Below are 21329 nucleotides of genomic sequence, written 5' to 3' on the forward strand. Positions count from 1 at the left end.
CGCCATAAACCCACTCCTCGCCTTCGTGTGTTTCGTGTGTTGTCGTACATGCGATTCCTGTTGTTGTCGCTGTTGCAGTTGTTGCAGTTGTTGCCTGAGGTTGTTGCTGCAGTTGTTGTTGCTGCTGTCGTTAGTGTAGCTGTTGCTGTCGGTTATGGCTGAGCTTACGGCTGCCGCCAGGATAATGAACATTCATGTTGAACACGTTAAGCGAGCGCGACTGCGGGCGAGAGCGTGGGTGCAGCGCTTCATGCTCCTCTGCGTCCCCTCCTTCGCCACTTGGTTTCCTTGTGATCTCTACTTTGGACCAGCCTCGCCAGTTTCTGGGCCTACTCTTCACTGTTTTGTTCTTCCTGCTCGCTCCTTTCTGTCCATTTTCTCGTTGGACCCTTTCTTCTTTTGATCCTCTTCTTTCTATCTGTCTATCTTAATCATTTTCTTCTCGATTTCGTATTTGTTTCGCTATCTACTTATTTGCGTTCTCTTCCTTTTTCTGTCCTCAAAATTCTCCTACGATCATAGAACGTACTCCGGTTCCGGTTCCGATTCCGATTCCCTTTCCGTCTCCAACCTCTTTTTTGCCTCAACTCTACTCCGGGGCCTGCTCATTAGCTCCATCTTTCGTGCAGACGCGCCCAGCAACTGCCTGCTCCGTGACTCCCACTCACATCTTACCGCCCCCTGCCCCCTGCCCCCAGCCCCCACCTCCAACAGACTGTCCCTTCAAGAGACTGCACACGTTTATCGCCTCGAGTAATTACATTTTGGCAGGGCCAAGCCCCGAAAAAAGCGCGGAGCGCAGTGCATTGAACCAAGTCGGGCTTGTCGTGAGCCGTGTCTCAGTGCCCACCTACAAATCGATTACAGAACGGCGTGGCCCATGCCCATTCCCATGCCCATTCCCATGCCCATTCCCATGCCCATTCCCATGCCCATGCCCATGCCCATGCCGAGCAGACCCGCAATTAGCGGAAAGCCAAGCACTGACCGCAGATCGCTTCAACGTTTGCGGTTGCCCCCTCTCTCTCGATACTCCATACTCATGCACATAGTACCATAGAATATACATACCATACATGCATGTACATACATGTATACATGTGAGCATATGCTAACGATCTGATTTCTGCTTTTCAGCCTGCTGGTGGGTGCCCCCCTGGATCACAATCGACAGCCGAACACCTCACACTCGGGCGCCCTCTGGAGGTGTCCCATAACGCAGAGGTTCGACGACTGCGAACAGGTGATAACCGATGGACGACGTTGTAAGTGACCGCCTCTGATTTCCTGACAGTGACTAGGATCTGTATATCTATCCCTAAGTACATATGTATGTATGCGTGTACAGTGAACGAACGCTCTGGTTCCGAGGCGATTCCGAGGAATAACGCCCGATATCGAAACTAAAGGAAGTGGACCTTTCTCTGTACATCAACCTCTTAAGTTTATCATTTAGGATCTCTGTTCCAACTCTGATTAGTTAAGAAGCAAATTATTTAAATCGTACGTATATAATATCCAGTTAGTCGATAACTACTAACCAAGCTTTGGTATCTTTCCACCTCTGTCTCTATCTCTCTCAATCTCAATCTCTATCTCTATCTCTATCAATCTTTCTGTTGGTGAAGGTTGATTGTTTTGTGCCATCTGAACCGATAAAAGCTTGGATAGTTATACTAATTATAAATACATACATACAACCGAGTACATATGTACTCCAATACCAAAGACAATATGGATGGATGTACATTTGCAACTGTAGGATTTCCTCCTTGGGCCTAGTGCTCCTCGATAAAGAATGCTTCCCCCCATGTAACTAACACCGGTTCGGGGTCAAAAGATCCATTCCGACCAGGCCAAAACCAAACAATCTTCATTCCACTCGGGCGATTTGCGCTATAAGTTTTCCGTTTCTCCTGATACATACGTATATAGTATTACTTTCACTCAATAAATTGTACATAAACAATTGCCAAATGCTGTACAGAGATCTGTGACTAAACTTTTCTAACAATAATGGATCCTTTTCAGTTATCAGTTTTTAGTTTTCAGTTTTTAGTTATAGGAAAGGATGCTGTGACCAGTTGGTGAATTGTTCAATCGATTGGTTGCTCATTGGTTCGTGAAACAATGAATTATTCAAATCAAGGAACCATTCATAACTCATTTTTGAATAGTTCAGCTTATGGATACGCTGAATGTTGTCAACGGATTTGAAACTCATTGAATCTAGAGCTCAATCAACCACTTCACAGCCTCTGCACTACATATTCTAGTAAATATTGTATAGAAAACCACTTTTGCCCTAGCATCTTAGTCATTACGAACCACCATATCGAGATATCGATTCGACCCTCAGAATCGACTCGATATCGAGATCTACTATGTATATTTAATTTGATTTTTAATTGTTTTTGTACTCTCTTTTTTTTCTTCCCTATATTTGTTTCGTTTTTTCGTTTTCTACCCCTTGATTTTCGGTTCTGCCCGCGAACAAAATAAATCGAAATTCATATTCGGTGCGCCTAACTGGGAAACTCACTCGGGTCCCCCTCGACCTCGACCTCGACCTCAACCTAAACTTAAACCTCAACCAAAACCTCAACTTAAACCCAAATCTCGACTACAACCCACTCCAACTTTCCGAATACTGACCAAAATTCTTTTCAATATATGCAATTCGATCACGATAACGATAACGATAACGAACGAATCATTTAGCATCGAGCGGAGTTTATGAGATTAATAAGCGTAAGTGGTATGGGTGCTTTAATTGTTGTCTTGCCCACAAACCTAAACCCCACTAAAATCGACCCATCTCAGGACTAAGCATTTCATCGCAATTCCTAACACCCATTCTGTATTCTGTATTCTGTATTCTGTATTTGATCTGCAATATATCTTTATTTATGTATACATACATACAAACATATGTACATAGATACATACATACGAATGTATTAAGTATTCATTCATATCTTTGGTTTGCGCTTCGATTTCGTTTACTTACGGATTGATTTCTTATTGATTAACTCAGTGATATACTCAGTGCGCTCGAATCGCTCGCCTTTGCACATAATACTTACAAACATGTTTGTACATACATACAGCAACATATATCAGCGATCACCGAATGTACAGTCACGCACACGCATGCCTATGGCTGCCATTTTGCTTACTTATCGCCGTAATCACTCTATGCCGCCGCCACTCACTTCTTACTGCTACCTTTAGTTATTGCTCCTGACTTGCCACGCACGCGCGCAATCAGTTAATCGGATAACCAATAATCAATAACCAATAACCAATATTCAATATGTATATTACCCACTGTTCATAGAGTTAGCTAAGTTTACGCACACTTATACATATGTATGTACATAATTATGGATGCTTCGAGAAGCGATTAGTCTAAGGTATCATTCATCGTTAATAACAATTGCACCATGGAGGAGAAGCTATCTCACCAGGTCCCAGCCATCTGCTCAGGAAGCTGGAATGGAGGTCTGGCCCTCTAGTGTGGCTCTCGCCTAGTATTTGATTTGCTCACTTGTACATTTCGCTGGAACCTATTTAGTTTTATTTGTTTCATTTCCCTTACTCGGAATGGAAATTACTCTCCCTTCGATAACATTTTCGACGTTCTCCAGTCGATAGTTCTCAGTAACCGATTCTTGTCCGATAACTACCCTTCCATGGGGTTTCCAGGCTACCGCCCGATAAATGCTGCACTTTTCACTATTCGATGCAATTTATAGCTAGCCCATAGCTTTTCTTGGAAACTTAACTTAAACTTATTGAACTCGAGACTTATAGTTTCATAGCAATGAAATGCACTGTATTTGAACAGATGTACATATGTACTGAGTAGATTCTTGTACATACATATGTACATATTTTTGTATATACATATGTTCCAATAGTCCCCCCCAGTCGACCCAAATGTTTGAGTACGCCTCAAGGCCAGTTCCCGCTACTTAATGTCTCCCCATTGAGTAGGAGCTTGGCTCAATATTTGGATTGGCGATAGCCTGCCAGGCCCGTGGGTGCGAGGGTGTGCTGTTCCATGCTTCGATGCTTCCATGCAGCAACAACTTCATTATCGGCGTCACATGTTGGCCATTTCCTCTGCATGCCCGAGCCGATTCCCGGAATGCCACCACCGTCCGGGCTGAAGATTATTCCACGCTTCACTTTTTGGCGGCTCCAATTGGGGACTCATTTAGCAGTAATTACCCTCAGAATCGTACATACATATGTACATATATCGCTCTGCCATTCTCTCTCTCGATCATAAATTAACATACGATTATGGGAGGCATGTAAATCCATTTGCGCTTTGCCCCGCCGTTCCTCAGTATTCCCCCGACGAAGACCCATCCAACTGGGTCGACTGCATTTTTGAGCACACCCTGTGACCGTGTTTTTGACTCTTCTTTCTTCTTTAGTTCTTCCACTTCCACTTTCATACCCTTGCGCAGAGGGTATGTGCTTTTTGCTCAGATACTTGCAACGCGGAGCCTCATGCTCGGACTCATATCACTACATTTATATACATACATGTACATATGTCCATATTTTTCCATTTTCCAAGGAACTCCCGAAACGTAATCCAGCTAGAAGTGGTTGTAGCCCATTTAATTTTGATCGCAATCACTGTAGCATACCATATCTCTCGCTTTGGGGGTACCAAAATCTTCGACTCCTTGGCTTCGGCCACTCCATTGCTCCATGCCCCACTCGTTCTTGTTGTCGCTGTTCTTGTCGCTGTTCTTGTCGCTGTTTTGGCAATCAGAGCGTGGCGGCCGCTCAAGACTTTGTCTGCGACGCCACCGCCCCAGAACGTGACAAATTTCACAAAGCTACATATGTATGTATGTATATGTATATTTACGTACTATGTACTTGTTGAAAAACAAACAAAAAAACAAATGTTGGCAGAGGCATAAAAATAACTGCAAATTTGAGAATGCAAATTCCTGAGTAAAAAATAACTCGGAATACGCTTTCGGGGTGCCCTGGCAGCAGCCCCTGCATTCCTTGGGTTTTCTTCGCCTTTTTCTTGCGCGATTGTCGTCTCTCTTGCCAATGTCAAAGACGCGCCGCAAAGTGCAAAGTTCACTTGGTGCTGGGCCAATCAAATCCGGATGGGGTGCGTGGGTCGCGGTGGGTCGCGGTGGGTCGCGGTGGGGAAATGTGCGCAGCGCTTCCAGCTGCGCGCCTGCGTGGAAGGCGACTTTCACTGGCAGGCCCGACCGGGGCGCGTTTTAAGCGCGTCAAACCCGTCAAGAACGGCCCACGCCCCAGGCCACCGCAGCGCAACGAAAGGCGAAGAAACCCGAAGAAAACGAAAACAAAATGCCGCTTAAGTGCCGTACCCCGCCTCTCTCGCCCACCTATGTAGGTACCTATGCATGTAAATACATACATATGTACATAAACATGTACTTGTGTGTGTGTGGATGTATCTCACTCCATCTCCCCATCCAGTGTAATAATCATTTATCATATTTCAACACTTTGATGCTTTAAAATGCATTCTAAATCAATTTCGTTACGTTTCGGCTCTCTCGCTCTCGCTCTCCCTCTCTATCGCTTTGGCTGCCAACATTGCTCTTTCGCCCTTTCGTTCGCACGGTTATTCGATTGAAAACGGATTGAGGAAGAACAGAGCCGATGAATAGACACTATACGATGAATAGAATCGATTGCTGTCGGATCAAAGGGTATCCAAATATTCGCCACCCGACGCTCTCTCTCTCTTTCGTTCCTTTTTGTTGCTTTCTTTTTTGTTTCCCAATCAGCGGTGCACATGTGTGCATCCAGCTCCGGCTCCAGTTTCAGGTTCTCGTCTTCCCTGCCCCCACACACACTCGCACACACGCACACACACACACACACACACACACACACACTTAGAACACACATATTGTGGCCAAAATCAGCTGCTAATAATTAGTTAATAACTATTGCATTTCACTTATAATTAGCAGTTTTAAACCCACCGATGTATGTACATATGTATATATATGTACATATGTATGTACATAAATATATGTGTAAAATGAGAATGATTTTATTACTCGTGCGAAACTATTGTTAATAATGCATACACACTACTGTTACACTTACAAGTTAATGATTTATTTATTGTTCTTGTTGTTAATATTGATGTTTTTACTGTTGTTGTTGCTGACACACACACACATACACACACACATGAATCTATACACATGTACACACCCACACAAACATATCCACCAACCACACACACTGTGCATCTCTTTCTCAACACTTGCTAACATATCGGTATCTCTTTCTCCCTCTCTCTCTCTCTCTCCCTTTCTCTCACTCGGCACCTCGCTCCTGTCGCTGTTCGCACGTCTCGGAACGTACAGCATACGACAGCGAGGTCCTCTCACCGCCCTCCAGCGACGAGATCAAGGAGGGACAGTGGATGGGCGTCACGGTGCGATCGAACCCGCTCCAGGCCAACGGATCGGGTGGCAAGGTAAGTCAAGGTCAAGGGCATGGGTACAGTTGCGACCAGCGGCGCAAAGCTCGTAGAGACCATCTGCAGGGGACATACAGGCATCCAGTACTTCTCCGGGATATGTCGGAGAGGAGTTGGGTCTAGGTTCCTTGGCTGCTCAACCGAGTGTTCATTGTGGTGAGCATCATTTGTCCTTCTGGAACGGTGTCCATCATGATGTTTCTAGGAAGATCTTGGAAGTAAATAGAAGTAACTCAAGAGCTGTGGAGAGTGAGTTTTCCAATCAACCTGCGAGGAGTGCAGACATACACCAGACGAACACCAATTCAATTGACTTGATATTGAAGTTAACAACATGTACATATGATAGGACATATGAACAGGATATCACTCATATCCTTCCGTAAAGAGGATACTTAGCTACTCTGCTTGTCTGTTTAAATGTTTAATGAGGAAACGTGAAAGTACGCCCTCCATCTCTCCTTGTAGAAGTACACTACTGGCCAAAAAAATAATTATATCGGTGTCGTGCTAGTTTATTATGGAATAGCTCGAATTTTTGTAAATGGATGCCAATTGCTTATATTTGGAAAGGTTACATACAGTCTTGCCAAATATTTAAATCAAAAATTAAAAAATAAAAAATCTTTATAAAATTCTATACTTAAATTTTTGGTCAGGTCAAAATAATAAGTACACTGGTGTTATTTATAAATTTTAAAGGATTAGATAAGGATTTGATCAAAGGATTGTTGAATTTTATTGAGTTCCTTCATATTTAAGTACATGAGAGTTAAAAAAATTCTTTAGATAGGCCGTACTACTGGAAAAAATAAGTTTTCAATAAGTCTTCAAAAAGAAAGGAAAACTCTCCGGGTAATTGCGAAAAGTCTTGGACGCTCGGTATTTTATGTTCAGAATGCTTTAATATCTAAAGTGCTTATTGAAAATCGAGGATGGAAGAAGAAATCTTTACAAAACAACGGACACCCGTATCATCAGTCTTGCAAAAAAGGATCAGCTCATGTCTTCCAAGGCCATATACGCTCAAACTGGCAAAGATAAATGATATGATAAACATTTTTATAGTCTATTGTAGGTTAGAAAACTAAAAGTAAAGAAAGCTCATAAGCGTGTACTTATTATTTTGGCCAGTAGTGTACATCGTCAAGTATCATAAATCCTCTTTTCTACTTCCTCTTTGTACAGGTGCTCGTGTGTGCCCACCGTTACATGTACATTGTGCGCGAGAACCGCTATGGCCAAGGACTGTGCTACGTCCTTACCAACGACCTGCAGTTTGACGAAGTGCACGAGCCGTGCAAGGGTCGCCCTGTGCAAAGGTGAGTACCCAGCCAGCATCATAGTGAAGCGTAGAGCGTGAACCTGTCCCGTCTTTATTGATCAATCAATCAATCAATCAATCAATCTACGGGATTATAGGCTTATCATAACAGGTTGGCCATTTCCATAGCCATTGCCATCCTTCTGGGACAGTTGACATGGGTCAGGTCTTTTGATTGCGGAGCGGGAGGGATACCACACGGTGCGACACCGTACGACACGACACGACACGACACCCACAGAAAACGTGTCAAGGTGAATTATCTGTGGGACGGGGACGGGCACTTGATGAATGGTCAGAGCGGGTGAGGGAACGGACAGGATGGGGACCTGGATATGAAGAGATATGTACATATGTCTGTACATATGTATGTCCATATGGATGTGTGTGAGCGCGTGCTCGCTTTCGGCCAATTAGCATGCAGCGGGTGTAGCAGCAGGGACCGGGGCCGGGACTGGGCCACGGTTCGCTCCAAGTGTGACACCGATGACGTCGGCCCTAGTCGGGCCACCAACTGCAGGACGCCAGCAGTCATAAAGGTGAATTTTAATTTATTTAAATGACAAGGCATAGGGGCAGGAGTGAGACGGGAGGAGGGGCGCTCCGCGCCCACTCTATGACCAAAAGCAAGGAGCGGTAGGTAGATGTCCGGCTCGGGGAGAGGGGTAGACTGAAGTGGAGTGGAGTAGAGTCGGGACGCGGGCCTGTCAGCATGGTGGATATGCAATTTTTCATTGAGCGGGTCCTCGCGTGTCCAAACTCGATTCCGGCATTCTCAGAGGGCACATGGCAGAGGGAAAGAGATGAGAGAGAAGTCCTAATGTTGACCATGGTCATCCATTAATGTCCCAGCTCCATGCCGCCAGTATCAAGACAGTAGCAAGTTGACCCTGGTCATCCATTAGTGTCCCAAAAAGAGAGGGACAACGGGATGAGCTTCACGGGACAAACGGATCTCGAAGAGTCCAGGGGTTGAACCAGGTCATCTATAAATGTCCCGACACCGTTTGGGAATAGGAGGAGAAACGGGTTGACTCTGGTAATAATGTCTTAATGATAAGATGGAAATAGAGAACGGAACGAAATAGAAGGTTAGAGCCTAACCATAATGTGACGAGAAGCACGGAAAACATTATAGAACCCATTATAGCTCGTCAGCTCAGGAGATGTTTGCTTTCTTCCATTCATGTCCAATCTGCTTATTAATGTTATTTGGGGAAACCAATCCCTTTCGGAATAGCTTCCTAGGGCAGGTTCTGGTCACCCTGGCTGGCTTGGGTAACAGGATAAACGGCTAATCTCCATGCGCGAATATGATGAATGAAGCCAGAATCAAGGAAGGGTAGACGGCATTGACCAAGGTCATCCATTAATGTCGATTTCAATTTTCGTTGGTTACTCGGTTTTTTCAGGCAACACGAGGACTACGGACTGTGCCAGGCGGGAACGTCGGGGGCGCTCCTGGACGATGACACGATGGTGCTCGGCTCCCCGGGCCCGTTCACGTGGCGGGGCTCCATCTGGGTGACGCAGATCGGGGGAGAGTACCTGCACCGCGACAAGACGACCTACTACAGCGACCACTCGGACGCGAGCTCGCCAGTGGATAAGTACAGCTACCTGGGCATGTCCGTCACTGGCGGACGGTTCTTCGGCTACAACATGTGCTATGCAGCGGGGGCGCCCCGCTCCAATGGGCACGGGCAGGTGGTGATCTTCGACAAGGCCAACACCAACCCGATACCCGTGCGCCTCATCATCGACGGGGAGCAGTTCGGGTCGAGCTTCGGCTATGAGCTAACCACCGCGGATATCAACGGGGACAATCGACCGGATCTGATTGTGGCAGCTCCCGTCTTCTTCGGCAAGAACGAGGGAGGGGCCGTCTACGTCTACCAGAACGATCAGGACACGCTGCCTAGGAGGCACACCCTGCGGCTGACGGGGGCCCTGGAGAGCCGCTTCGGACTGGCACTGGCCAATGTTGGTGACCTGAACAAGGACAACTGCGAGGACATCGCTGTGGGTGCGCCTTACGAGGGCCAGGGAGTTGTGTACATTTACCTGGGGTCGCAACAAGGCCTCAACGACAAGCCCGCCCAGCGCATACAGGCCTCGGAACTGGGAGCCACAGTGCCCCACGGCCAGCCCATCCGCACCTTTGGGATATCGATAGCCGGCAACACGGACCTGGACGGCAACTCCTACCCCGACGTGGTGGTGGGTGCCTTCAACTCGTCGGCCACGGTGGTGCTACTGGCCCGACCTATCATCAACATCCAGACGAGTTACCGGAGCGAGGAGTTGCGCAACATCGACCCCAACCAGCCGGGTTGCCGGGCGGACGCATTCAGCAACCTGACCTGCTTCACCTTCGAGGCCTGCTGCAGCATCGAACCATACGACGATTCGACCAAGGAGCTCAGCCTGATGTACAGCGTGGAAGCCGAGACCTACGACCACCTCAAGAAGTTCTCACGCGCCTTCTTTGACCGGGACAACAAGCGGAGCAACGTCATTAGCCGCGTGGTCAAGGTGCGAACCGACGGCCGCGTGGCCTGCCAGATGGTCACCGGGTACATCAAGGCCAACACCCGCGACATCCAGACCCCCATCAGCTTCCGACTTAAGTACACACTGGAGGAGCCACCGCTCGCGGACTCCGCCCTCACTCGGCTCAACCCCATGCTCGACCAGACGCAAGCCCACATCGACTTTGAGGGCACCTTCCAGAAGGACTGCGGCGACGACGATCTCTGCGAAAGTGATCTGGTTATTCGAGCTGAGCCAAATATCACAGCCATAGGTGCGTATAGCGAAACTGCTTAACATCTTCCGAATCGCTTTGCTTACTTTCCTGAATTCGCGTTTTCCCGTATTCTCTGTGGACTCTCTTCTCCGCAGACAACAAGTACACCCTAATCCTGGACGAAACTGAGCTGGAAGTGGGAATTAGCGTGAGCAACCTGGCGGACTCCGCTTACGAAGCGCAACTATTCATTAGCCACCAGGCCGGCGTCTCGTACGTGGCCACCAAGAAGCCGGTAAGTGCCCACGGCCAAGCCCAAGAGATCAGCCGAACCGAATCCTCACTCCATTACGTTCTTCCTACCCGCAGACCAATGCCACTTGCAACAGTTTCAACACCACTTTGGTGGTCTGTAGCCTGGGCAATCCGATGTTGCGCGGAACGACGACGTTCGTTACCATCCGTTTTCAGCCTAAGAGTCTGGAGCCCAACGAGAATTCGATGCTGTTCCACATCTTCGCCAACACCACCTCCAAGCTCGTGGGCGGCGAGCCGCCCGAGAGGAATCTCAGCGTGAGCGTGGTGCGCCAGGCCAAGCTGCACTTCCGGGGCTGGGCGATGCCCGAGCAGAGCTTCTACAGCGGAGCCAGCCAGGTGACAGACAACTCGCCCATGGAGATGGTCGACGTGGGCTCGCAGGTGAACCACAGTTTCACCATCTTCAACGACGGCCCCTCAACGGCGCCCAAGGTGCGCATGATCATCCACTGGCCGTGGTCCCTCTACAGCGATCCGGAACGCGGGCACATGGACCTGTACCTTCTTTACCTGGAGCAAATGCCCACCGTGGAGATCGGTGTGGGCGAGTGCCATGTGGCGCCCGAGTATGTGAATCCCCTAAAGCTGGCTAGCGGGTCGCAGGAGTCGGCTAGCGGCTTCCTGGGTGCGCCGGCCACCCTCATGATGGTTCATGGTCGCTCACAGCTAAACAAGAACCAAACCCACTCAACCCACTCGACCCACTCAAGGCAGCAACGCAGCACCCTAGAACGAGTGACCCGCCTGGAGCGGCTCATCTACGAGCCAGAGGCGGCGGGTATGGGGTCCAGCGGCAGCGGCAAGAAGCAGGACATCGTCGAGCTGGACTGCAATAAAGGCACGGCTCGGTGCATCCGTATCGAGTGCGACATCTACAATATGCCGGCCAGGTCGGAGGCCCAGGTTATGGTGAAGGCGCGCCTGTGGAACTCAACGCTCGTCAGCGAATATCCGCGTGTAGACCGGGTACGCATCATCTCTACGGCCACCGCCAAGATACCCGAGGACTTTGGCGTCGAGGTGATGGAGCACAACGACATCGAGGTAAGTGCGGCTCCAGGGCATCACCCACCCGAACTGCCACGTTCAGTGCCTCAAATTTGTTCTCCCTCTTCCCTCCTTCAGGTCGAGACGCGCGCCTACCCTGAGCTTAGGAACCAGCAACGGGACACCGCCATACCGTGGCTGATCATCAGCTTAGCCATCCTTGTGGGCGTTTTGGTGCTGGCCTTGTTCACGTACATCCTGTGGAAGTGCGGCTTCTTCAAGCGGATACGGCCCACGGACCCCACGCTCAGTGGGAACCTCGAGAAGATGAACGAAGAAAAGCCCTTCCTGGCGGCCAAGAACACCCATCATGTTTTCTAACAAGAGGGCACCGTCGGCTGGGATCTGGCACGCCGGATCGCCCCCAAGAAGAGGCGCCGCCGTCTCCAGCTTCCTCTCCTGAACAGACAGCGGGTGCACGGCCAGCGCTGGTGGCGTCATAAATCCTCGAACAACAACGAGCTGGACATCCTTTCGCTGACGCCGCCACCGCCGCCCCTAAGCGTTCTGAATTGGGGCCACGATGGATACTACCAAGCCAGTGCCACCTGGTGGGGACACATATAATGTGGATAGGGAATTGGGGGTCGCGGGATCACGGAATCACGGGATCACGGTATCACGGGATCGAGGATCGTTGGGTAGTGGATTGTGGGTTGTGGTTCAATGTGCCATTTCGTTTACTTAATACAGCAAATCTGCTTAATCGATCAGATGGATCAAGAGCCCGGTATTCTTAGGGGTATTTCCATTTGTTTTTCCAGATATCTGTCCGGGCTAACAGGTATTTGCACAAGGGACTCCCGCCGCCGGGCTGTGCCTTTAGGTATAAAGATTAGCTAAGCCCAAAACGTTGATAATCTGTGTAAAAATTTTCTTATTCGTATAACTGTAGTTATGTGTATCGTTGGTATGTACGTGCATGTAGGGCACAGACCCGACCTAGGCTAAGCTCTAGCAGTAAGTAGTTAAGGGAGAACAAATTCCGAATATATTCATACAGTTGAAGCCTGCTATGATAAAACACTGCCAATGACACAAATATCTACAAAAACAGCAAATATAGTGGCTCGAAACAAGCCGGGGACTTTTTATTACCAATGCACTGGATACGAAAGTATTAGCACACTTTTTACGGGTGTCTGCTTAGCTATTTATTTGAATACGATGGATTACATTGCTAATTTAGCAGCATAATCTAAACTGACGTACGGACGGGAAAGTCCATCACAAAATATTTTTTTTATATGTTTTTATGACCTAATCTACATGTATTTATGTAGGTTCTTAGAGGTTTTAAGAGAGAGACAACACGTAATGCTTGTATTGATTCTTGTTTGTTTGTATGTATGTATGGTATAAAAATATAGTTATATTAGTTGTAAATAATATTACTTTGTCCTGTAAGTGTAACTGCAGTAATGCTAGCTGTAAATATGAAATTTTTTTTCTTTTGTATCTATTTAATATACTATTATTTTTTAAACCATACGCCCAACATATTTTGATTTGAATTTTCATTTGGCGCGCACTGTGACCAGCTGAAATTTGACTGAGGTTGGGCCTATTCTGGCACTCACCATACAGTGTGTACAGTATATGCTGTGGTGTGCAACAATCTTGTTGGGCGTGTTTTTCCGTGCCTTGCAAACCAGGCCCATCCCAAAATCCCATCTCTAGCTGGCTGTCATTGCTATGACACTCCAGAAATCGCATCTGGATGAACCAGGGCTGCAGGATCAAACACTTTTGGCGCGCACCTTAAAGCGGGGTCAATTCCCAAATTATATATAACAAATAAAATCAAATACTATTGCTTACTCAGCCAAAAGTCACATAGGTTTTTATTACAGACTGTAGATTACAAAATTGTCAAGTGTAACAATAATTTGTGTGCATCTTCTCTTATTTCGGGGTTTTTGTTTCTTTGCAACATTGGATTTATTTATTACATGTATAGCTATAGACATTTCTTGGAATCTATACATCTTCAAATTTTTGCTTGTTACTTCTTTCACGTTACCCTAGACATTCTACAAATGGTTAATGAAATCATCCCCTAAATTCGCCTTTTGTTCGCTGTCTAGTCACTATTAACTTTACTTTTACTGTTATTGTATGTGTAAGAATAATTGTAATCATAATTGTTATTTCTTTATCTGTAATTCAAAATGGAAAAGCATCGAGTATGATTTCAATGTGTCAAAAGATTCTCGGTCTGTCTCGTTCGCCAGCTCTCCTTCTATGCTGGAGCAAGGGCCTTGCTAAACCCTGCTCCAGGGCACATTCGAGCAGGATATATGTATGGGGTAGAGAAAAAAAAGAAGGTATTTATGGATCACTAGTAAAGGCTCTCGGTGTTCGAGGAGCGTGGCTTCTTAAGCTTCTCCAAGTTCTTTATGACTATGTCGTGGAGCGAAGAGTAGCGGTTGCGCACCTCGCAGACCACCAACCACAGACTGAGGTACTCCTTTTCATCCAGCTCGACGACGGCTCGTCGGTAGTCCTCGATGTGCGGATATTTCGCCACCTTTGACACGACCTTAGCGCGCGAGAGGAAGTATCTCGAGATCTGGTCGTAGAAGGCGGCCGCCTCCGACTCGACGGTCTGGATTTCGGCAAGGGTATCCTCCTGGATGGAGACGCCGAAGTTGTTGCCGTCCTCGATTTTCGGTATCATGAAAGAGATCCACATCTTCAAGAGATTGGCTGCAAGCAAATGCAACAATTAGTATAAGTGAATCATAGTCCACGCTGTTCACTTACAATGCTCTACCAGAGTACGGATGATCGGCTTGACGACTTTGATCATCTCGCAGAGTGGCTTGTTGCACGACACTGAGCCGTTTGGCAAAGCCAGTATCGGGGACCCCGCGACGATGACATCGTTGCGTGCACGCTTGTTCGGCGGATGATCATCGTTGGCGCTTTCGTCGTGGTTTTTGGCTAGCACTGCCGGCAGGACCGGAATGTTTACATCCTGGTGGACTTCCTCAAAATCGCGCTCATTGAACATGGGCGTTGCGAGCAGCTCGTTTAGCTGGACAATCTTCTCCGGGAAACACTTGGTAATCAGCAGCTCCGCCTTCTGGATCAGAGTGTCTTTATACTCCTGCACCTTGATAACTGTATCTTTCGGCATAGTCGTCAGTTTTTGTTGCGAAATTTTCAAAAGGTAAAACCAAACGGCGACGTCGACGACAAAATTGCGACAGTCGGTGAACAAAACAGTTAAGACTTTATATTCTTGAGCTAGTGGCACTCTGATGCTGCAATTGTATATTGTCAGTGCTGGCTTCTTAATAGTTTTACATTCATGCCGGAAAACTTACCGAGAATTTCTCTGATGCGAATTTATTCGGCAGCGTGCTCTAGGGATGTTAAACATATATTGATATATCAATCTATCGATATATATTTTTTGTTGATAATATATTTGTTACTGATATTTTTTTGACTGGCCAAAATATTAAAGATATAAATATTATTTATTTGGGTATATAATAAACTGCTTTTCCTAATTAAAAGTTGTCACTATTTTGTTGTTGTTTCACGACGTTAGACTTTTTATTCTGCTTATCATTGCACAGGGTAGCTACACAGAAATATCGGTATTTTTGTTCGATAAGCGGAACTGATCGGCACTTTATTTTGAAAATCCTTATGGGAAAAGCGTCCAGTTTGAGCGAAAGAAATATATACTTTAGATTCGATTAGTTGATTAGTCCTGAAATTGTTATCTCTATCTTTTTGAGACTCAATCTCTATGTGTAGTGGAATGTGACGAATATTCTTCAGTCAGCGAAACTATCGGATGACTACTTTTGCAGCTCAATTATCGATATTCGCATATCACACGCCCCCGATGACCGATGTAAATACATTGTAGAGGACACATAAATAATTAACAATTAACAACACAAATAAGGGACGTGAAGAACACTGTTAATATAATGTATTGCGCATAGTATATGATTGTCCGACACGTACCAATTGAGAGTATCCATCCGCTGCCACAGAACAGAGCTCGGGAGCGGCTCCCTCCCATGGTTAATCTGCATAGATAAAAGCAGCAGTTAACTTCATTTGCATACATATATTGTTAAGGACGGACGGCGGTGGAGATGGGTAACAAGCAAATCAAACAGCACCTGGAGACGGCACAGAAGACGGGCATACTAAAGATCTCACTGCAGCGACTGCAGGAGTTTCCGCCCCAGCTGAAGGCCTATCCGAATGTCTTAAAAACGCTCGATCTGTCCGAGAACCGCTTCGAGCACATGCCCGACGAGCTGGGGCGACTGACGCTGCTAAAGCATCTTAACCTGAGTGGCAATCGCCTGATAGAGCTCAACACCGTGGTGGGCGAGCTGTTGAAACTGGAGGTGCTGCTGCTGATGGACAATTATTTGACACAGCTGCCCAAAACGTTGGTCAACTGCACCAATCTCAAGACGGTGAACTTGAGTAACAACCAGCTGAAGGAATTTCCATCGATGCTGTGCGGCCTGACTAAACTGGATGTGCTCGATCTTTCCAGGAACAAGATTACTAAAGTCCCTTCGGAGGTGAGCAGTCTCTGCGTCACCGAGCTGAACCTCAATCAGAACCAGATTTCTTCGCTGGCCGAAGATGTGGCCGACTGTCGCAAGCTGAAGACCCTGCGGCTCGAGGAGAATTGTCTACAAGCAATCGCCTTCACGCCGCGCATTCTCAAGGATTCAAAGATTTGCATCCTTGCCGTCGATGGAAATCTGTTCAACTCTAAGCAGTTCACCGACCTCGACGGCTATGATGTTTACATGGAGCGGTACACGGCGGTCAAGAAGAAGATGTTCTAGAACACACCTCCCATTCATGGAAACATATATCTTCGTGTCCCCTATTTATGATTCTAAACTAATTTAATAGCTTAATTGTATGTACGCCTTCATTGTAAATCGTTGAGAATAAACAGAGAAAAGACAAACTACCCCTCCATATAGATATGTATGTAGATCAAAAAGTAAGAAAGATGCAAATATATGAGTATGGAAAATACTCATGTGAAAATCTTATATGCTTCTGGAATTCATTAGAGCTTGCCCCGCATCATGGGCTGTAGGTGGCTGCGGAAGGTGGCGTTGACAGGCTCCTGGTTGAGAGGATTGCGGCGTGCTTCCGCCATCAGACGCTCGTACACGCGTCCATCGTAGCTGCCCAGAGTGGAGCCGAGCGTACGATCATGGAAATCGAAGCCATCCACCAGAGCCACAGCATTGGGACGCAGCTTTGTGAGGAGTTGTTCGAATCTGCGCTCCACCAACCGCAGCTGGGTACCGGTGATGCTGTTCCAGCGCAGCACGGGGCCGGCCTGGCGCAGGAAGGTGTCCAGCACGAAGAGCTCCACCAGCTGGCCCAGTACGGCGGAGACTTGTGTACTAAGCGGACCCCGCCTGAGGCGCTCCAGCTCCTGCAGCGAGTTCCTGGTGAGGAAGGCATGGGCATGGGCTACGGCGGCCGCTGTGAGTTGCCTGCCAGCCAGATTGTTAGACTGCTGCTCGCTCAACTTCCTCTGGCGATGCATGCTCTGACTCTGCCAGGCCTGGCGGGTCTGCTCCATGGCGGAGATCTCCAGAGCGCGGGCGGCGTTCTCTGCCAAATCCTTGCCCCAGCTAAGACGAGCCGTGTTCCGCAGATAGGTCACACTGCCGGGCAGCACTCGTCGCTTCAGACTGTCCGTGTATTGGCGCACCAGGAAGCGGGCCGTCTGCAGCATGAGGACGGTGTACTCACCTTCGTACGTGTAGGCGGCTGTGGCCATGCCGTAGATGCTGTCGAAGTTTGCCGACGACAGGAAGCCGTGGCCGCCGCAGGCCTTACGTAGTCGATCAATGCCCTCGCTGGCCTCGTCGGTGGCCACGGCCTTCAGGCAGCAGCTGAGGGCGTGTAGCTCGGGCAAAGAGTGCTGTCCAGATCCGCGCTCCAGCTGGTCCAGCACGCTAGCGTAAAAATTCCAGAGCCAGTCGGCGGCCAGGCGGTAGCAGACTCCTCGCGCAATCTGCGGCAGGATCTTCACCTGCTGCGTTATGTGGTCGAGAATCTGCACCTCCGGCTGATTATCATCAATGGGGCTCTGGCGACGAACGACGGAGTATCTGGGGAAGGCAGGGAGGCGATATTTGAGCAAGAAATCGACTGGGGTTCATCTGTCTCACCTGGTGGCAATGGTGGCTGCCTGGAGGAGGCCGTGCAGCACATCCCTGAGGGTGATGACCCTCACATACACCATGGTGCCGTAGAGAAGCAGCGGTGGCCGGCCCTGGACGAAGGTACCATCGGGCAGCACCTGGGCATTCTTCATCAGCATCTGATCGCGCGGTATCCGGACATTGCGCAGTCCTAGGAAGCCGTTGTTCACACCGTTACCGCCCAACTTGGGCCCAATGTCCCCCACATCGACGCCGGGTAGCGGCTGGTGTGTCTCTTCGTCCCGGATGCGGACCAGGAACGGCTGCAGGCCGTGATGTTGACCCTTTACGTACAGCTGAGCCAGCACGATGGTCATGTTGGCTGTATTGCCCAGGCCGCCGGGCCACCACTTGTAGGCACTCAGGCTGGGGGTGTTGAGGACGAACTCCTCGCTCTCTGCATCGTAGTCGGCGCGCGTCTCCAGGCCGCGCACAAAAGTGCCGTGGCCCAGCTCCGTCTGGGCATAGGTGCCGATGATGCCGTCCATGTGCCAGGCGCGGGTCAGCCACTTGTGCAGCTGTTCCTCGGTGCCCTGGCTGAGCAGCGTCGTGAGGAACATGGAGAAGTGCAGGCGCAGGGGGAAGCTCTGCTGGAAGAGGGCGGTGCCCAGTTGGCCAGAGAGAAGCACGCGAAACTCGCGCAGCGAGTCCACACTAAGGCTGAACTGCGGCTGGTTGGTGCTGTGCCACTGCCGCAGCTTGACCAGGAACTTGGTGGACCTGGCAATAGTCTGCTCATAGCGCTCCTTATACGACAAGCAGCTGGGATGCACTGCCTCCTCCAGCTCGGCATCCTTAAACACAAAGCGTTCCAGTGCGCGGCGCTCCTCCAGCTTGTCGCTGCCGCCCGCCCACCATCGGGCAAAGTCCTCGCTGTCAATGCTGGCCCCCGACCGCTCTCGCTGTAGATCAACGTTCACCGACGACATCTCAAATACCAAAGCTCTGCACTGCGCAAACAGCGAAAGTACACTGAGCCTCTGGTGGCTGCAAAAACCACTGGGGAGCAGACGAAGCCAAAGAGAGGCAGCTGCTGACAGTCGCCAGTCCAGTAGCCGCCCGCCGCCCGCCAACCGCCGCCCACCGCTCGCCCTGACACCCTCCCTAGGAGGTGGTGTCAGTGAACCGCCAGCCAGTACAGTATACGTGAGCAAACGAACACTAGAGCTCCTTCGGCTCGTGTGCTTCGTGTGAATCGTGTGCGTGTTTTTCCGCGATCATCTGGTTTTGCCTGCACTCAGCTTGGAGGCATCTGATTTCTGGGCCATCCAGAGGTGGAGATAGCGCGTATCTGCGCGTTCCAGATATGAATTTTTATTTTTATTTGTATGTAATCTCCGCAAACAATAATCGGGAGCTTTTCTTAAATTCTCATTTTATTTCTTTTAGAAAAAGCGACACAGACATTTGGTTTTACTACGATTATTCTTAATTTGTTTACCCATTCGGTTCTTTGACTTACATATAGTAAGTATTTGTGCAACATTCAACAAAATATACATATATGTATATATAAATAATTGATTCTCTCTCGACTCTCGACTCTCGGCTCTCGGCTCCACTAAAATACCTTCATTTTGCTCTCTTCATCGGGCTGTGCGTCGTGCTGGAATTCTTTCTCTGCTATGTTTATTTTTATTTTAGACCCTATTCTTTTTATAAGTCTCGCTATCAGCTCAGATACGAGTGGGCAAAACAAGTTCGCTCTGGGTGCCTCGGGGTCGGGATTACGGGCTGATGGTCTTGTGTCGAGAGGCGTGTCTGCTCCATTGCCAAAAATAACCACAGATAACCCTGCACTAGAGGGACAACTGAAAACGTAGCCATAGCCGTGTCCAGTCGATTATTCCGACTAAGGGTCACCCGCTACTCATCTACAGATCTTCAGTACGAGTTCTACGAAGTTACCAAATATGCATCCATATACCATCCTATAATATGCTAAAGGAGTTGGCAATAGTTGGCGATAAGTACATACTTATGTGCATGTATCTACGGGGTTGGCAATATTCAATCATTCGACGAGCATCGGGTATGAACAGACAAAGACCACCAAGACACCGGGCCTAGCTCTGGCAATGGAATCGATTTCAAACTGGGACGACGACACACTTGGCTTAATAGTTACAGTTTGTGTTTTCTGTTTCTGTTTGGGTTTTTGCTTTTACTCTTTCGATTTTCCAACAAATACTTCCACCAGATGAGCATCTCGTTGTGCTCTATGAAACGGTAATCTCATCTCTTCTTGGCCCTGCGACTGCTAGGGAGGGAGGGCCGCAGACGAAGCGAGATATAAGGATGGGATGGAAAGACAGCTAACGGTACGAGTACAGTTGCGGATTACAGTTACAGCTACAGGGTCCTACGGAGGGAAAACACATATTCCCGATGCCGTTCAGAATCGACTGCTTTTGGCTTTCTTGTTGTTGTTTGTTCTTCATCGTTTATCGTTTATCGTTTGTTGTTTGTTTTTTTGTGTTTTTTATTCAAATTGTTCAATTTTTGTGTGTGTTTATGTACATACATACATATAATAATAGTTTTACTTCATTTCAGACATTTGTTGAACATCGTTATCGTTATCGTTATCGTTATGCACACGCATACAAATGCATTGTCGAGTTTATACATATATTTATGTATATGTATGTGTGTGCACATATGTATATTATTAGGGGTTATTATTGTAACAGTTATTAGGTATACATACGTATATAAGATCTCGGCAACATTTAACAACAATTATCTCTTATTTTAGTTTAGTTTTTAGTTTAAGTTTTTCTTAGTTTTTGTGTATTTTGTTTTTGCTCTGCACTCGATTTTCATTTTCTCACATTTATTGCACAATATATATGTATATTTAGTTATATATACCTACCATATATATATATGTATATATATATATATATATATATATATATATATATTTATAGGATTTTTTTAAATAATATTATGTTGTACTTGAAACTTGCACTAAACTATAAATTGTACAAAAAGATTTCGATTTCTCATCTTTATCTTCTCCTCCTTACTCTTCCTTTTTTTTATAAGGTCGGTGTTTATCTAGTACTTCTTCGTCCTCTTCTTGTTCTATTAGGTCTAATTTTATCAACTAAAGCATTTTACATAACACATACTCATCTCCCT

At 47.5% G+C, this 21329-nt stretch overlaps 4 protein-coding genes across 5 annotated transcripts in view; 2 read left to right on the top strand and 2 right to left on the bottom strand.

Moving 5' to 3' along the window:
- Positions 1 to 13373, top strand: part of LOC6600129 (integrin alpha-PS1) — a 47539-nt gene extending 34166 nt beyond the window's left edge. Inside the window, exons 1-8 of one of the 2 annotated variants that reach the window (XM_026990821.1) lie at positions 1243 to 1265; positions 2722 to 2758; positions 6399 to 6511; positions 7703 to 7836; positions 9251 to 10644; positions 10743 to 10882; positions 10957 to 11949; positions 12031 to 13373. In XM_026990821.1, coding sequence (XP_026846622.1) covers positions 1254 to 1265; positions 2722 to 2758; positions 6399 to 6511; positions 7703 to 7836; positions 9251 to 10644; positions 10743 to 10882; positions 10957 to 11949; positions 12031 to 12273 — 3066 coding nt within the window. In that variant the 5' untranslated portion in view covers positions 1243 to 1253 and the 3' untranslated portion in view covers positions 12274 to 13373. Of the gene's footprint in view, positions 1 to 1137; positions 1266 to 2721; positions 2759 to 6398; positions 6512 to 7702; positions 7837 to 9250; positions 10645 to 10742; positions 10883 to 10956; positions 11950 to 12030 lie in introns of those variants that run through there. The other variant, XM_026990820.1, reaches the window with a different exon arrangement.
- Positions 13374 to 13765: 392 nt separating this feature from the next.
- LOC6600130 (proteasome activator complex subunit 3) lies at positions 13766 to 15221 on the bottom strand. Its single transcript, XM_002025261.2, has 2 exons — positions 14719 to 15221; positions 13766 to 14661 (listed from the first exon to the last, which is right to left on the bottom strand). Exons 1-2 carry the CDS (start codon positions 15092 to 15094, stop codon positions 14294 to 14296), a joined length of 744 nt encoding a protein of 247 aa, XP_002025297.1. The 5' UTR covers positions 15095 to 15221; the 3' UTR covers positions 13766 to 14293.
- Positions 15222 to 15866: 645 nt separating this feature from the next.
- On the top strand, positions 15867 to 16921 carry LOC6600198 (leucine-rich repeat-containing protein 57). Its single transcript, XM_002025262.2, has one exon. The coding sequence runs from the start codon at positions 16077 to 16079 to the stop codon at positions 16791 to 16793; it is 717 nt and encodes a 238-aa protein (XP_002025298.1). The 5' UTR covers positions 15867 to 16076; the 3' UTR covers positions 16794 to 16921.
- Positions 16861 to 19425, bottom strand: LOC6600199 (probable peroxisomal acyl-coenzyme A oxidase 1). The gene is made up of 2 exons (XM_026990843.1): positions 18150 to 19425; positions 16861 to 18089 (listed from the first exon to the last, which is right to left on the bottom strand). Exons 1-2 carry the CDS (start codon positions 19109 to 19111, stop codon positions 17027 to 17029), a joined length of 2025 nt encoding a protein of 674 aa, XP_026846644.1. The 5' UTR covers positions 19112 to 19425; the 3' UTR covers positions 16861 to 17026.
- Between the last annotated feature and the right edge of the window lie 1904 nt (positions 19426 to 21329).

This window comes from Drosophila persimilis, unplaced genomic scaffold, assembly GCF_003286085.1.
Source record: "Drosophila persimilis strain 14011-0111.01,24,50 unplaced genomic scaffold, DperRS2 tig00000622-arrow-arrow-pilon, whole genome shotgun sequence".
NCBI lineage: Eukaryota > Metazoa > Arthropoda > Insecta > Diptera > Drosophilidae > Drosophila > Drosophila persimilis.

Excerpts from the sequence above, each read along its gene's own strand:
- LOC6600130 (XM_002025261.2), bottom strand. The coding sequence starts at position 15,094 with ATGCCGAAAGATACAGTTATCAAGGTGCAGGAGTATAAAGACACTCTG. Across the intron at positions 14,662-14,718 it reads CCGTACTCTGGTAGAGCATT|CCAATCTCTTGAAGATGTGG; the intron begins GTAAGTGAACAG and ends ATTTGCTTGCAG.
- LOC6600198 (XM_002025262.2), top strand. The coding sequence starts at position 16,077 with ATGGGTAACAAGCAAATCAAACAGCACCTGGAGACGGCACAGAAGACG.
- LOC6600199 (XM_026990843.1), bottom strand. The coding sequence starts at position 19,111 with ATGTCGTCGGTGAACGTTGATCTACAGCGAGAGCGGTCGGGGGCCAGC. Across the intron at positions 18,090-18,149 it reads GCAGCCACCATTGCCACCAG|ATACTCCGTCGTTCGTCGCC; the intron begins GTGAGACAGATG and ends TGCCTTCCCCAG.